Genomic DNA, 15944 nt, shown 5'->3' with positions numbered 1-15944 from the left:
TGCCAACAATTTGTTTATATATACATGTTTCTATTACATTTGTAAACTTATGTTTAGTTAAAAATACAACAATTCTTGAAGCTAATAGTCTAGATTTATAACTACAATTGGTAAATATATTCTAGTTCAACAGTCGTTGCTTAGTTTAGGCTGATCTTCAGCTATGACCAAAGGCTCTGGCATAGCTAAACCAGCATTCCCTAATTTCATTGCTGCATGCAATAAAGTTGATTGCAATAGCGATACGTCGTATTATCGCTGCGCACAATGCTGATCCCAGCTCCATAGTAAGCTGAAAGAGAAGTAAGATAAATCGAATGTACAATCTTGGCAACTATTTGTGTACACATACGTATAACGTAGGCAGATCCATCTGCAGGTCCAACCACCTGTAGCGCAATCAGTATTATGTCTATCAGCTGGCCCAGAAACATGCCGCCCAGCGTGCACAGCTTGAGCAGACCGATGCCTGGATAGCCCAAATAGAAACGATCCACACCGAACATGCCCAGGAACACCGACAGCAATAAGGTTGTGTCCAAGTGGTAGCCATTGCTGCAGTAAAAACAAATCAAACTTTAGCCGGCAAGCAATTGGAAGATGTTCCTACTTACGTCCACTTGCAGGGCATCTCCCGCGTGAAGGTGGAGTTGCCCGTTTCGGTGCAGTTGATCTCATTGGCCGCTATGCACCAGACGCGCGCTCGGTTCTGCTTGGTGCAGCCGCGCAGCTGCTGTGTCTTGGGATCTATGTGATTCTTGGCGGGATCGGGGCACATAAATTGCCCCATTAGCAGCTCGCTGCAGTCCACAGTGACGGGTTCTGTTTCTGCCACACTGAAGAGCAGCAGCAGCGACAATATGCACCACAACATTTTGAATTTTTGTATATATATCTATGGTATTGCAATGTTTAAGCAACTACGCTTATAATTTTGCATAGAACTTTTGTTTTGTTTGTGTTCGCTCTTCTTCTTGTTTTTACTTTGCGGTGGTCGGTCGATAAATAGAGTGTTGCAAAACGACATACTGGCAGACCGTTTAGATACATTTTCAACAGATGGCGCTAGCGTAAAATGCGCCAAAATAACTTGTGAAATAAAAACTAATTTGTTCTTATTGAAACAGTCCCGCCTGTTTATTAAATATATATTTCTTGCAATTCAACAACACGCGCACCTCCTTGGCATGCTCCGATTTGAGTTGATCTAATGTCGCACTCGATATGCCATCACGGAACACAATGCACACCTTGGAAGTCTGTCCGAAAGTGCGCTCAATGCAGCCCGTTTCGCCCGTGGAGAGCTGCACCCGCTTGCCCACGTACATGTCGCGATTGGCTTCCTTCTTGAAGAGATTCTGTACGATGATCTCGTTGTCGCTGACCACACGCTGCACATGGCCCTGCTTCTCCTTGCGCTTGAATACGCGCAGCTGGGGCAGCTCCTCGCTCTGATAGTTGACGCTGTGCGTCTGCCAGGCGATGCGACCCCAGAAGGCCAGGCGGCAGCTGCTGCTGTGCACATCCATGTCCAGCTTGGAGGCAATCAGCGTGCCGCCCAATGTGCTCAGCACGGGCGTCTCGAACTGCAGCAGCGCAAAGCAACAATCGCTGGAGGTTGACTCCGCCGGCAGCAGTTGCTCCACGTACGCGTATTCCCTGCTGCAGTCAAAGTCCGGGCAGGCGGCCTCGTCCCGGAACAGCGTGAGGCTGGCCATGACCGTGTCGTGGCCCACGCTGATGTGCACCTTGCTCCTCGAGCGGATCCCCTGCTTGTAGTAGCGTATTGGCTGGACTCGCACGCACACGGCGTAAACGGATCTCAGATAGCCCGGCTGGGCAACGATGCCGCGTTCCATCAGCTTGGCATTGAATTGGGTCACACAGAGTCCAATGCGATCGCCAGCCCGGGCGCTCTGCACCGGCTGTCGGAACATCTGTATGGACTTGACCTTGCGCCGTTCGCCCAGCAGCGGCAGCTCCACATTCTCGTTGACGGCGACGCATCCCTGGAGCAGCGTGCCCGTGCAGACGGTGCCCTGGCCCCTGATGGCAAAGCAATGGTCCACATACATCAGCAGCGGTGCATCCACTTGGCGCTGCGGCATCTGGTAGGCGGCGCTCAGGCCGGCACGCAGCTCCTCGATGTTTGTGCCCTCCAGCGCGGACACGCTGTAGATGGGCACCTGGTCGCCGAAGCTTGTGCCCGCCAGTGTCTTGCGCAGCCTGCTGCGCAGCTTCTCCAGCTTGGCTGCGCGCTGTTCCGGCGGCAGCGCGTCGATTTTGTTGATGACCACCAGCAGCTTCTTGTCGAGCAGCTCGCCAATGACCAGACACTCCGCCGTCTGCGTTTGCAGGCCCTTCTGTGCGTCCACCACGAGCAGCATCAGGTCGATGATCTGTGCGCCTGCAAACATGAGATGCTTCAGCTCTAATCTCGTGCCGGCAACTGCTCACCACCCACCTCCAATGATGGTGCGTATGAGGGATGCATGTCCTGGACAGTCCACGAATGTGAACTGCATTTGTTGTCCATCGTTCTGCTCAGCGGGGGATTCCAAGACAAGTGCACTAAAGCCCAAATCGAGTGTTATTCCACGTTCCACAGACTGCGGATTCTTGTCAAAGGCCGCCGTGCTGGATATGGAGCTCAACGCACGCGCCAATGTTGTTTTGCCGCTGTCCACATGCCCCAGGATCCCGACATTGAAGTTTGTTGCCATTGTTTACAAATGAGACAGGTAAGTCCCACGCACGTCACAATCGTATGTTGTTTCATGCAAGTTGACTCGTGTCTGGGTCAGCGCGCACATATCGATAGATTACGTGTGCGGTGCGCTACAGGAAATTATCGCCAGATGGCGTATGCAGTGCAACGGTAAATAATATTAATAGCAAGCTGCTGCATGCAATATATACTTAATAATCTAAACATAAAAATGAATTGGGAAAGTGATTAAGGAAAACAAGTGGAATTTATTAAAACTGCGCATTTTGTTTATTAACATAAAGCGCAACCTACCTCAATGAAGTATTAATACAAATGTGTGCATGCATGTGTTAATATTTTAAACCATTTTGAGCACAAAGCTCAGACTGCTCGGACTTATACATTGAGTATAAGACTTTATCGCACTCAACTCCATGGATGAAGCGTATAAGAGAGAAACAAATCTGTGCAATTTTGCATTTAAGTTGAATTCACTTCGCCGCAAGTTCAGTTCTGATCGACAGCTGGTGTCGAGCGGTTGTACCTATTGGAAGGCCTATTGGAAGTGAATCCTTAAAATGTCATCAAAAAGCAATATACCTAAAACCGTGAATCCCGATCTGCAAAAGGAACGAGACGGAGCCAGTTTCAGCAGCGAAGAATTTGCGATCTGGTGGGCCGGCGGGGCAGAGAAACTCAAGTTCAGTAGAAGCGTCAGTAAGTTAAGGTTCTATCTATGTTATATTAAGGGAATTGCTCAAAGCCGAAGCAAAAGCATGTTAAATTCAATCCCAGCGCAGACTAATTGCAAAGGCTTTAAGTACAATCGGATATGATATGATGATAATCTTGCTTTGGATACAAAGGAGGATGCTGAGAATACTCAAATTGTTTTCAAATATTTGACTACATAGATGCCGAAATGCTATAAACCCGAAGTATGATCGAAAACTAATTTCTTTGCCATTCTCCATGCTCGTAAACTTTGACTTTGAATAAATCAAATAAGTCTTGAACTTGAACCATTTTCCCATATACCTACATATACATATCTTCAGACGATCTCTCTCTTGGTTAGTTTTTACAGTTATAGAAATATAAGGAAATTTTCTCTTGCACCATCAACTCACAACTATTCTCTTTCACAGGAGAGTACATGTACAAGGATTTCGACTATGATGAGTACGCTCAAGTGTTTTACATGTCGCATGAGGATATTTGTGAATTCGCCGTCAAAAGCAGCATTAACGTGGCGAAAAAGCTGCGCCAGCTGCAGTCGGAGCGAAATCCCGGCGGCAACGAATATTGGCCGTAAGTAAATGTTTACTCATATGTTAATTTTATCTTAATCTCTCTTAATATGCTGCAGCACTCTCTTTGAGGAGCCGGAAATATGGGGCCTGCACCTGGCGGGCAATCCTTTCCACGTGATGTTTATAGTCGTGCTGCGTGCCTTGAGGACTCAGTGCACACCCGAGCAGTACGAGGAGTTTGGCGCACGTGTGGAACGCTTCGAAGTGACCGCCGCCTATGCCCAGACGGAGCTGGGCCACAGCAGCCATTTGCGTGGCCTGGAGACACGCGCCGATTACGATCGTGCCACGGATGAGTTTGTCCTGAATACGCCGACCATTGCATCCTACAAGTGGTGGCCCGGCGGCTGTGAGTGCAATTTGAAGCGGGTTAATATGTTTGTTAAACCTCTAATCCTAATGTTCTTGCAGTGGGTCACTGTTCCAACTATGCAATGGTCATGGCGCAGCTGTATATCGATGATCAGATCAAGGGACTTCATCTGTTCTACGTGCAGGTGCGTGAGGAGGACACACACGAGCCCAGGCCAGGCATACACATTGGCGAGCTGGGCAAGAAAATGGGCTTCCTGGGCGTCAACAATGGTTTCCTGGGCATGAAGAACGTGCGCATCCCACGCACCCGTATGCTAATGCGCCACGCCCAGGTGCATCGCGATGGCAGCTACGTAAAGAGCCCAGTGGATTCACTCACCTACTTTGCAATGCTGGCCACACGTTGCATTGTGGCCCGCAACACGGCCTTGTCGCTGGCCACGGCGGCCACCATTGCCACTCGATTCTCGGCGGTGCGTCGACAAAGTCCCATCGATCCCAGGTACCACAACCCAAATCCATGTCTACTTGCAAATATACCCAATTACTGCATTCCAGATCAGGCGAGCCGCAGATCATAGATCACGTTACACAGCAGCTGAAAGTGTTCCCGGAAATAGCCACTAGCTTGGCCCTTCGACTGGCCTACGACTACCTCTGGGATCTGTTCAATATGACCTCCAGCGACATAGACCTGGGCAAATACGAGCGTCTGCCCGAGCTGCACGCTCTCTCGTGTGCCTTGAAGGTGATGAGCTCCAACGACTCCGCTGCGGGCATTGAGCGACTGCGTCTGGCCTGCGGTGGTCTTGGCTACCTTGCCTCATCCAATTTGGGCAACCTATATGCGAATACAGTTGCCGCGTGCACCTACGAGGGCGAGAACACGGTGCTGCTGCTCCAGGTTAGTCGCTTCCTGATAAAATCCTGGAGAGCGGCAGAAAACGGTGCTCCTCTTGCGCCCACCGCCAGCTACTTGGCTGGCATGCAGCAAAATCCCGAACTCAAAGTCTGGACAGGCAGCTGGGCGAATATGGTGAATGCGATGCAGCTGGCTGCCGCCAAGTGAGTTGTGGGAGCGATTACCCAATCTTCTATGTGAACATTTTATTTTTTGTATTCATTAGCAAAACGTGTCTGGCCCTTAGGAGTCTATGCAATCGCATGGATAAGGGCGAATCGGAGAAGGTAGCCGCCAGTCACACGGGCATAGAGCTCACCCAGGCAGCTGAGGTACCCTTCCAATTAATCTTGGCAATCTCAGTGACTTATTTCTGATATTTTTGTATAGTTTCATGCTCGAGCCTTTGTATTCCACAATTTCCTGACCGAGGTAACTGGGCCAAAGTCCAAGACACGAACCTCCGCTCTTAACCGCGTGCTGGAGCAACTGCTGGAGCTGTACCTGGTCAATGTTACGCTTAAACACATGAGCGATATACTCAGAGTGAGTTCCAATCTCCTTGCTCCTTTCGAAGATAGCTTCATTTTCGTTTGTTTTACAGGTTGCCAGCTTGACGGATGTCCATCTGACCCAGCTGCAGGCACGGTTGGAGGCGGCGCTGACCAAGTTGCGACCCGATGTGGTGGCCATTGTGGATGGATTCGATTTTGGCGATGAACAATTGAATTCCACTTTGGGCTTCTTTGATGGCAATGTCCTTGAGCGGGTCTTCGATGCGGCTTTGAAGTCGCCCATGAACCGAAAACCGGTTCCAAAAAGCTTTCACGAGCATTTGGGTCCATTTATGAAATCAAACATCTAATATTTAAAATTAGGTATATATCTTTCTTTTTAATTTGGTTTTTATTTAAGTTTATTTTATTGATCGTGCCTAACAGTTTTTATTTTGAATGAATTGTCAACAATCACAGCTGCATTTCAATAACGCTAGGTGGCGGCACTGTGTAGAGCAACAGCACACGCAACCTACCCCAAAAGAGCAAGCGATCAGATTCATAACATACGCATAACTAGCCCAACTTAGACTCTCTTATCAGCAAGACTCTCTTATTATCAAGAGAGCCAGAAAGAAAGAGAGGGGGAGATTCCAAAGTTTGGTTGAATTTCACATATAAGTTCAAATTGTTTGCCAGATACGTCAGTTGTGATCCGCAGCAGGTGGCGAGTGGTTGCAAAATTTGTGAAAAGAAAAACAAAAGTTATTTTTTATATCCTTGTTTAAATATGTCGTCAAAAAGCGTAATTCCTAGTACAGTTAATCCTGATCTGCAAAAGGAACGCGATGCGGCCAGCTTCAGCAGCGAAGAATTTGCGGCCTGGTGGGCGGGCGGTGCAGATAAACTAAAATTTAAGAGAAGCGTCAGTAAGTTTATGTGAACTAAGCCATTCCTTACGCAAAGCTTAATGTAAACAAATCCATCGTAAGCCATACTGAATCTTATATATAACCTGCTTGTGCCCTTTGAATCTCTATTAAATATTCACGATAAATAAATTCAACGATAACCGTTATCTCAGGTATCCGGTCTTAGGTGCAGACACTGCCCCTCCGGTCTGATTCGAACTGATAAGGTCTAGACTTATAAAAAAAAAAGATTTGTCTCCTTCCTGTACACATTTAAGATTACAGCTAATGCTGATTTTGTGAACTTTCCTCACTTTCTCTCTCTCTCTTTCTCTTTGTAGAAGAGTATATGTATACGGACATTGATCGCGCTGAGTACGCCCAGCTGTATTACAAGTCGCATGAGGATATGTGTGAATTCGCCGTCAAAAGCAGCATCAACGTGGCGAAAAAGCTGCGCCAGCTGCAGTCGGAGCGAAATCCTGGAGGCAACGAATACTGGCCGTGAGTAAAAGTTTTCTTATGTGTAAATTCTCTTTTAATTTCTCTCATTTTGCTGCAGCACTCTCTTTGAAGAGCCGGAAATGTGGGGCCTGCACCTGGCTGGCAATCCCTTTGGCGTGATGTACGTAATGGTAGTGAAAGCCTTAAAGGCACAGTGCACACCCGAGCAGTACGAGGAGTTTGGAAAACGTGTAGAACGCTTCGAAGTGACTGCCGCCTATGCCCAGACGGAACTGGGTCATGGAACCTATCTGCGTGGCCTGGAGACACGCGCCGACTTCGATCGCGATACGGATGAGTTTGTCCTCAACACGCCCACCATTTCCTCCTACAAATGGTGGCCCGGCGGCTGTGAGTACTATCTAAAGTGGTGCTTTCTCAATGTCTAATCCTGCTCTTCTTTCAGTGGGTCACAGTTCCAACTATAGCCTGGTCATGGCGCAGCTGTATATCGATGGCGAGCTGAAGGGACCCCACTTGTTCTACGTGCAGGTGCGCGAGGAAGACACTTTCGAGCCAAGGCCGGGCGTACACATCGGCGAGATTGGCAAGAAGATGGGTTTCCTGGGCGTCAACAACGGCTTCTTGGGAATGAAGAACGTGCGCATTCCACGCAGCCGCATGATGATGCGCCACGCACAGGTGCTTCGGGATGGCAGCTACGTAAAGAGCCCTGTGGATGCTCTCGCATATTTTGCAATGGTCTCCACGCGTTGCATAATTTCCCGCAAAGTGGCTGTGCTTCTGACCATTTCCGCCACCATTGCCACTCGTTACTCCGCCGTGCGCCGACAGAGTCCCATCGATCCCAAGTACCACATTCTGTGCCTAATCCAGTTACATGTATAACTAATGGATCTCCTGTCTTGCAGATTACCCGAACCCCAGATCATAGATCACGTTACACAGCAGCTGAAAGTGTTCCCGGAAATAGCAGCCAGCGTGGCATTTCACCTGGCCTCCGACCACCTCTGGGATCTATTCAATCTGACTACCAAGGACATAGACCAGGGCAAATACGAGCGTCTGCCGGAGCTGCACGCACTCTCGTGCTCCTTGAAGGTGATTTCCTCCAGTGATTCCGCCGAGGGAATCGAGCGACTGCGTCTGGCGTGTGGTGGTCATGGTTATCTAGCCTCAGCCAATTTGGCCGACCTTTATGCGAGTGCAACCGCCGCGTGCACCTACGAGGGCGAGAACACGGTGCTCCTGCTCCAGATCGGTCGCTTCCTGATGAAGTCCTGGCGTGCGGCACAAAGCGGCGCTCCTTTGGCCCCCACCGCCAGCTACTTGGCGGACGTGCAGCGGAATCCCGAATTCGGTGCCTGGACAGGCAGCTGGGAGAACATGGTGAAGGCGATGCAGTTCGCTGCCGCCAAGTGAGTTGTGCAAATACGAAGCTAATCCCAAGAGATAACCTATCGTTGTTTGTGTTCCACAGCAAGACACGCATCGCCTTCAACAGTCTATCGAAGCGTTTGGCCAACGGCGAGTCCGAGGAGGTGGCCTCCAACCACACGGGCATAGAATTAGCCCAGGCAGCTGAGGTACGTAATTATCACCTATTCTCAGCATTCTGAAGAGTATATATTCTTGTTTTCTTTAGCTGCATAGTCGCGCCTTTGTGCTCCACTCTTTCCTCTCGGAGATAACCGGGCCAAAGTCCAAAGCGCGTTCGTCTGCACTGAACCGCGTGCTGGAGCAACTACTGGAGCTGTACCTGGTCAATATCACTCTGAAGAATATGAGTAATATTTTGCGAGTTGTCCACTTGACGGACGCGGATCTCTGCCAGCTGCAGGCACGTCTGGAGACGGCGCTGACCGAACTGCGCCCCGAGGCGGTGTCCATTGTGGATGGCTTCGACTTTTGCGATGGGGAATTGAGTTCCACTTTGGGCTCCTTCGATGGGAATGCCTACGAGCGGATCTTCGATGCAGCCTTGAAGTCGCCCATGAACCGAAAGTCGGTGCCAAAGAGCTTCCACGAGCACCTGGGTCCATTTATGAAATCGAACATATAATATTTAAAATTAGGTATATTTATTTCTTTTTAATTTTGTTATACCCTTGCAGAGGAGACATCTGCGACCCCATAAATTATATATAGTCTTAATCAGTATCAACAGCCGAGTCGATATAGCCATGTCCGTCTGTCCATCTGTCCGTCTGTCAGTTTTAGAGCTATCTTTTTGAAACTTTGCAGAGTTGTCTTTTTCTGTTGCACTTAGTACATAGTCGGAGCCAGCTGGCTCGGACCTCTATATCATATAGCTGCCATAGGAACGATCGGTCGAAAATTAAGTTGATATCTTAAGATAAGATATCTTAACCATACTCAGCATTAACTATTTTCCTTTTGCTTCTTTGATGCGGGCAAAGCACAATGAGCATTATGAAAGTTGAGTCTGCGAGGGTATTATATCTTCGGCGTGCCGAAGATAGCCTTTCTTTCTCGTTTTTATTTAAGTTTATTTGATTGATTTGATTTTGAATGAATTGTCAACAAACACAGTTGCATTGCAATAACGCTAGGTGGCGGCAATGTGTAGAGCAACAGCAAACGCAACCTACCCCAATAGAACAAGCGAACAGATTCGTAACATACGCATCTCTATATACATACACACATATGCATACGTACATATGTATGGGAATGCACGTGCTGTTGTTTAATCTTAAAAGCTCTTTGACTGCAAAGCTGTTGCTCAAATAATTATGACATGAGCCCAACTCTCAGTCTCTCTTATCAGTCAGAGAGCCAGAAAGAGAGAGAGAGACAGATTCCAAAGTTTGGTTGAGTTTCACATAAAAGTTCAAATTTTTTGCAAGAATCGTCAGTTGTGATCCGCAGCAGGTGGCGAGTGGTTGCTATTTAAAGCAAAGTTTGTGCAAAGAAAACCGAAAGTTATTTCTTATACCCTTCACTAAATATGTCGTCAAAAAGCGTAATTCCTAATACAGTTAATCCTGATCTGCAAAAGGAACGCGATGCGGCCAGCTTCAGCAGCGAAGAATTTGCGGCCTGGTGGGCGGGCGGCGCAGATAAACTAAACTTTAAGAGAAGCGTCAGTAAGTTTATATGAAAAAAGCTTTGGTAAAATATGTGGCTGTTGCTCTTCTGTACACAAAGCTTGAGTTTAACAAATGAATCTAACGTATATTGAATCTTATACATAATCTGCCAGTGGCCTTTGAAGCATTATTAAATATTGACTGTGATTCGCTCTGATTAGGTCCAGGAACATATAAAAAAAGTATTGTCTCCTTTCGGTGCACATTTAAGATTACAACTAATGCTGACTGTGCACTTTTTTCACCTTCTCTCTCTCTTTTTCTTTCTCTCTTACTTTGTAGAAGAGTATATGTATAAGGACATTGATCGCGCTGAGTACGCCCAGCTGTATTACAAGTCGCATGAGGATATGTGTGAATTCGCCGTCAAAAGCAGCATCAACGTGGCGAAAAAGCTGCGCCAGCTGCAGTCGGAGCGAAATCCTGGAGGCAACGAATACTGGCCGTGAGTAAAAGTTTTCTTATGTGTAAATTCTCTTTTAATTTCTCTCATTTTGCTGCAGCACTCTCTTTGAAGAGCCGGAAATGTGGGGCCTGCACCTGGCTGGCAATCCCTTTGGCGTGATGTACGTAATGGTAGTGAAAGCCTTAAAGGCACAGTGCACACCCGAGCAGTACGAGGAGTTTGGCAAGCGCCTGGAACGCTTCGAAGTAACCGCTGCCTATGCCCAGACGGAACTGGGTCATGGAACCTATCTGCGTGGCCTGGAGACACGCGCCGACTTCGATCGCGATACGGATGAGTTTGTCCTCAACACGCCCACCATTTCCTCCTACAAATGGTGGCCCGGCGGCTGTGAGTACTATCTAAAGTGGTGCTTTCTCAATGTCTAATCCTGCTCTTCTTTCAGTGGGTCACAGTTCCAACTATAGCCTGGTCATGGCGCAGCTGTATATCGATGGCGAGCTGAAGGGACCCCACTTGTTCTACGTGCAGGTGCGCGAGGAAGACACTTTCGAGCCAAGGCCGGGCGTACACATCGGCGAGATTGGCAAGAAGATGGGCTTCCTGGGCGTCAACAACGGCTTCTTGGGCATGAAGAACGTGCGCATTCCACGCAGCCGCATGATGATGCGCCACGCACAGGTGCTTCGGGATGGCAGCTACGTAAGGAGTCCTGTGGATGCTCTCGCCTACTTTGCAATGGTCTCCACGCGCTGCGTCATTGCCCGCAACGCGGCTCTGCTTCTGGCCATTGGAGCAACTATTGCCACTCGCTACTCCGCCGTGCGCCGACAGAGTCCCATCGATCCCAAGTACCACATTCTGTGCCTAATCCAGTTACATGTATAACTAACGGAACTCCTGTCTTGCAGATTACCCGAACCCCAGATCATAGATCACGTTACACAGCAGCTGAAAGTGTTCCCGGAAATAGCAGCCAGCGTGGCATTTCACCTGGCCTCCGGCTACCTCTGGGATCTATTCAATGTGACCACCAAGGACATAGACCAGGGCAAATACGAGCGTCTGCCGGAGCTGCACGCACTCTCGTGCGCCTTGAAGGTGATTTCCTCCAGTGATTCCACTGAGGGAATCGAGCGACTGCGTCTGGCATGTGGTGGTCATGGTTATCTGGCGTCGGCCAATTTGGCCAATCTTTATGCGAGTGCAACCGCCGCGTGCACCTACGAGGGCGAGAACACGGTGCTCCTGCTCCAGATCGGTCGCTTCCTGATGAAGTCCTGGCGTGCGGCACAAAGCGGCGCTCCTTTGGCCCCCACCGCCAGCTACTTGGCGGACGTGCAGCGGAATCCCGAATTCGGTGCCTGGACAGGCAGCTGGGAGAACATGGTGAAGGCGATGCAGTTCGCTGCCGCCAAGTGAGTTGTGCAAATACGAAGCTAATCCCAAGAGATAACCTATCGTTGTTTGTGTTCCACAGCAAGACACGCATCGCCTTCAACAGTCTATCGAAGCGTTTGGCCAACGGCGAGTCCGAGGAGGTGGCCTCCAACCACACGGGCATAGAATTAGCCCAGGCAGCTGAGGTACGTAATTATCACCTATTCTCAGCATTCTGAAGAGTATATATTCTTGTTTTCTTTAGCTGCATAGTCGCGCCTTTGTGCTTAACTCTTTCCTCTCGGAGATAACCGGGCCAAAGTCCAAAGCGCGTTCGTCTGCACTGAACCGCGTGCTGGAGCAACTGCTGGAGCTGTACCTGGTCAATATCACTCTGAAGAATATGAGCAATATTTTGCGAGTTGTCCACTTGACGGACGCGGATCTCTGCCAGCTGCAGGCACGTCTGGAAACGGCACTGACCAAACTGCGGCCGGAGGCGGTGACCATTGTGGATGGCTTCGACTTTTGCGATGAGCAATTGAATTCCACTTTGGGCTCCTTTGATGGCAATGCCTACGAGCGGATCTTCGATGCGGCCTTAAAGGCGCCCATGAACCAGAAGTCGGTGCCAAAGAGCTTCCACGAGCACCTGGGTCCATTTATGAAGTCCAACATATAAACGCTCTTCTTTTATTCGTCAGTTAATGCTATCTCTTCTTGTACATATTAACCTCTTAATTGCTTTGTAAACAGTTTCTTAAAAGATAACATTTAATATTGGCGCTTTTTTACTCTCTAGTTGCGCTCTCTTTGACGCGCTCTCAGCGCGTGCAATGCGCGTAAAGCTTTTCGAGTTGTTGCTTTGCACTTTGCCCCCAAAAGCTTTTTCCTCTTCGATGCTCTGTGCGCACATTGCTCAGTTGGGTTTTGTGGCTCTGAGCGACAACATCGATCGGCTTTTAATTTGTTTTGTTTTGCGCGTGTTGTGAAATTGTAACTGTAAAATGTCGCAAATTAAGAATTTAATACCAACCACTGTAAATCCTGATCTGCAAAAGGAGCGCTCAGCGGCCACTTTTAATGTTGATGAATTCGCCGCCTGGTGGCAAGGCGGAGCTGATAAACTAAAGACCAAACGGGTAATCGGTAAGTGAAGCGCAATACTCTCTCTCTCTCCCTCTCTCTTGCTCTCTATTACGACAAATACATACGTGACCAGCTGCTTGGCAAGTTAACGGTTTGTTAAACAAATGCTTGGACAAGCGACTCGCAGTGCCGGCAAAGTCCATGAGATTATATCAAATATCTACTGCTTTCACGTGTACAAAACGCGTGGCTGATAAGCTTCTAATAAGTTCTTTGTTTTATGAATTCATTTGTGTTGATTGGCGCTTTTATCAGTGCGATTTGTGTTTACCTTTTCGATTGCACTTTTCGATTAACAACAAGCCAAAGTGTAAAAGGCCGCACCGAATCAGACTTTGCTTCGTGCAAGAGTGGGACCAGATAGTGAAGCCAGATAGTGAAAGTGTATTAACTTTTGTACCTTTTATATCTTTAGAGCAGGCCGTGTTCAGCGATCTGGAGGATGGTTATGGCATTAACCATGAGTATATGTCCCACGAGGATCTCTACAACTCGACTGTGAAGAAGGTAGCCGAGGCAGCGCCCAAGCTGAAGGCTTTGCAGGAGAAACTGAACCCTGGCGGCAAAGACATTTGGCCGTAAGTTATACACAACTATTGTATACCCTGTAATTCTTTACCTACGCTTTTACAGTGGCTGCCTTTATTCGGTGCACGCCCATGGCCTGTTTCCCGCCAATCATCCGCTGGCCACGCACATTACCATGTTCGTGGACGTGATCAAGGGTCAAGGCACACCCGAACAGGTGGAGAAATGGGGCAGCTTGGCCGAGAACTGCAATATAATTGGCACCTATGCACAAACCGAACTGGCCCATGGCACCAATGTGCGTGGTATCGAGACGCGCGCTGACTATGATCCCAGAGCTGGCGAATTTGTGCTCAACACGCCCAACCTGGAGGCCTACAAGTGGTGGCCCGGCGGCAGTAAGTGCTTTGCATCCATGAAGTACCCTAATAAATATTAATATTAATGCATCTTCGCAGTGGGTCACACGGCCAACCACGCCATGGTGGTTGCCCAGCTGTACATCGCCGGCAAGCACAAGGGCGTGCAAATGTTTATTGTGCCGCTGCGTGATCCGGAGACGCATATGCCGCTGCCGGGCATTGATATTGGTGAGATCGGCAAGAAACTGGGCATGGCTGCGGTCAACCAGGGCTTTCTGGGCCTGAAGAACGTGCGTATTCCACGCACCAACATGTTAATGAAGTACGCCAAGGTGGACCGCGACGGCACCTTCACCGCCAGCCCCGCCTCGAAGGTTACCTATCTGACCATGGTCTTCACACGCTGCCTGATTGTCAACTTGAACTCCACGCTGCTCTTGCAGGCGGCCACTATAGCCACACGCTACTCCGCCGTGCGTCGCCAGAGTCCTATTGAGCCGGAGTGAGTATCTATGAAAATCGCAATTGGTTCGACTATATCTGACTATCTCCTGTTTTGTCCGTACAGTCAGCCCGAACCGCAGATCATAGATCATGTGACGCAGCGCCTGAAACTGTTTCCCGAGATAGCCACCGGCATGGCCTATCACCTGGCTGCGGAGCACATGTGGGAGCTGTACGATCAGACTGTGCTGGATGCCAACAATGGCAAATTCGATCGGCTGCCCGACATGCACATCCTCTCGTGCGCTCTGAAGGTCCTCTGCACCACCGACGGCTGTGCGGGCATTGAGCGTCTGCGTCTCTCCACGGGCGGTCATGGCTATCACATTGCGGCCAATCTGAGCAACATCTATGGCAATGCGGTCGCTGCGTACACCTACGAGGGCGAGAACACGGTGCTGCTGCTACAGATTGGACGCGCTCTGGTGAAGGCCTGGGCCAGCTATAAGCAGGGCCAGACGCCCTCGTCTTCGTATGCCTACTTCGAGTCATCCATGCGCCTGAAACAGTTTCCCAAGTGGACTGGCTCCTGGCAGTGCATTGTCCAGGCGCTGCAGTACACGGCCGCCCAGTAAGTGTGTGAACTACGTTTGCTGGAGCAAGATTAACATTTGTATTTACAGTAAGACCCGCATCGCCTTTGAGAACTTGTCGGAGCGCATTGCCGCTGGCCAGTCGCAGGCTGTGGCCACCAACAACACGGGCATCGAACTGACACGCGCCGCCGAGGTAAGTTTCAAATGTGAAGCTCTCTGTATCTTTTCACACAACTAATCCATATCAATTATACTTCCTAGCTCCACGGCCGCCAGTTTGTGTGTGAAACGTTTATCGCGCAAATTACAGGACCCAAGGCACAGAAACGCTCGCCCGCTTTAAACAAGGTACTGGAAAATGTGGTGGAACTGTTTCTGGTGCAGACTGTGCTCAACAATTTGAGCGAGATCTTGAGAGTAAGCTATTTGCAGCACTTCCCCTAAAGCTGGCTAATCATGAAATTCCATATTTAGTTCGTCAATCTGACCGATGAGGATCTGAGATCTCTGCAGAAACGCTTAGAGCTGTCGCTGGAGAAATTCCGCCCGGATGCGGTGGCCATCTGTGATGGCTTCGACTTCCATGATCGCGTTCTTAACTCTGTGCTGGGCAGCTACGACGGCAATGTCTATCCACGACTCTTTGATGCGGCCAAGCGCAGCACCATGAACCAGAAGCCCGTGCAAAAGTCATTTGAAACCTACCTGAAGCCCTTGATGAAGGCCAATTTGTAAATGGCGACATGTCAAGGATGGGTGAACAAGGCCCAAAGACCCCTTTTCCACTGTTAAAAGATGCATTTAAAAGAACTTAACTAAAATATACGAATTCGATGACTGAGCATCGATACGGA

The 15944-nt window shown here is 49.1% G+C and overlaps 6 protein-coding genes across 9 annotated transcripts; 4 read left to right on the top strand and 2 right to left on the bottom strand.

Annotated features, from left to right (window-relative positions):
* On the bottom strand, positions 1–962 carry LOC115760865 (TM2 domain-containing protein CG10795). The gene is made up of 3 exons (XM_030702419.1): positions 615–962; positions 353–555; positions 1–292 (listed from the first exon to the last, which is right to left on the bottom strand). The coding sequence occupies exons 1-3, from the start codon at positions 872–874 to the stop codon at positions 207–209; spliced, it is 549 nt and encodes a 182-aa protein (XP_030558279.1). The 5' UTR covers positions 875–962; the 3' UTR covers positions 1–206.
* A 153-nt stretch (positions 963–1115) lies between these two features.
* Positions 1116–2949, bottom strand: LOC115760688 (selenocysteine-specific elongation factor). The gene is made up of 2 exons (XM_030702155.1): positions 2465–2949; positions 1116–2407 (listed from the first exon to the last, which is right to left on the bottom strand). The coding sequence occupies exons 1-2, from the start codon at positions 2721–2723 to the stop codon at positions 1116–1118; spliced, it is 1551 nt and encodes a 516-aa protein (XP_030558015.1). The 5' UTR covers positions 2724–2949.
* A 272-nt stretch (positions 2950–3221) lies between these two features.
* Positions 3222–10520, top strand: LOC115760607 (probable peroxisomal acyl-coenzyme A oxidase 1). Of its 2 annotated transcripts, XM_030702051.1 has the most exons (9): positions 3222–3427; positions 3859–4021; positions 4080–4372; positions 4435–4840; positions 4897–5403; positions 5466–5571; positions 5630–5785; positions 5844–6117; positions 10508–10520. In XM_030702051.1, exons 1-8 carry the CDS (start codon positions 3289–3291, stop codon positions 6102–6104), a joined length of 2031 nt encoding a protein of 676 aa, XP_030557911.1. In that variant the 5' UTR covers positions 3222–3288; the 3' UTR covers positions 6105–6117; positions 10508–10520. The 2 variants fall into 2 exon arrangements, with proteins under 2 accessions (XP_030557911.1, XP_030557910.1); XM_030702050.1 differs by lacking the exon at positions 10508–10520 and having other exon boundaries at positions 5844–6771.
* LOC115760609 (probable peroxisomal acyl-coenzyme A oxidase 1) lies at positions 6511–10571 on the top strand. Of its 2 annotated transcripts, none has more exons than XM_030702055.1 (7): positions 6511–6665; positions 6989–7151; positions 7210–7502; positions 7558–7963; positions 8024–8530; positions 8593–8698; positions 8758–9231. In XM_030702055.1, the coding sequence occupies exons 1-7, from the start codon at positions 6527–6529 to the stop codon at positions 9172–9174; spliced, it is 2031 nt and encodes a 676-aa protein (XP_030557915.1). In that variant the 5' UTR covers positions 6511–6526; the 3' UTR covers positions 9175–9231. The 2 variants fall into 2 exon arrangements, with proteins under 2 accessions (XP_030557915.1, XP_030557914.1); XM_030702054.1 differs by lacking the exon at positions 6511–6665 and adding an exon at positions 10508–10571 and having other exon boundaries at positions 6992–7151; positions 8758–9187.
* Positions 9124–12775, top strand: LOC115760608 (probable peroxisomal acyl-coenzyme A oxidase 1). Of its 2 annotated transcripts, none has more exons than XM_030702053.1 (7): positions 9124–9187; positions 10508–10670; positions 10729–11021; positions 11077–11482; positions 11543–12049; positions 12112–12217; positions 12277–12775. In XM_030702053.1, exons 2-7 carry the CDS (start codon positions 10516–10518, stop codon positions 12691–12693), a joined length of 1884 nt encoding a protein of 627 aa, XP_030557913.1. In that variant the 5' UTR covers positions 9124–9187; positions 10508–10515; the 3' UTR covers positions 12694–12775. The 2 variants fall into 2 exon arrangements, with proteins under 2 accessions (XP_030557913.1, XP_030557912.1); XM_030702052.1 differs by lacking the exon at positions 9124–9187 and adding an exon at positions 10013–10222.
* A 166-nt stretch (positions 12776–12941) lies between these two features.
* On the top strand, positions 12942–15944 carry LOC115760907 (probable peroxisomal acyl-coenzyme A oxidase 1). Its single transcript, XM_030702477.1, has 8 exons — positions 12942–13160; positions 13576–13738; positions 13794–14086; positions 14147–14552; positions 14619–15125; positions 15178–15283; positions 15352–15507; positions 15565–15944. Exons 1-8 carry the CDS (start codon positions 13019–13021, stop codon positions 15823–15825), a joined length of 2034 nt encoding a protein of 677 aa, XP_030558337.1. The 5' UTR covers positions 12942–13018; the 3' UTR covers positions 15826–15944.

This window comes from Drosophila novamexicana, unplaced genomic scaffold (assembly GCF_003285875.2).
Source record: "Drosophila novamexicana strain 15010-1031.04,08,12 unplaced genomic scaffold, DnovRS2.1 tig00000462-arrow-pilon, whole genome shotgun sequence".
Classification (NCBI taxonomy): Eukaryota; Metazoa; Arthropoda; class Insecta; order Diptera; family Drosophilidae; genus Drosophila; species Drosophila novamexicana.
Note: the sequence above shows the minus strand (reverse complement) of the source record. Positions and strands in the feature narration are given on the sequence as shown.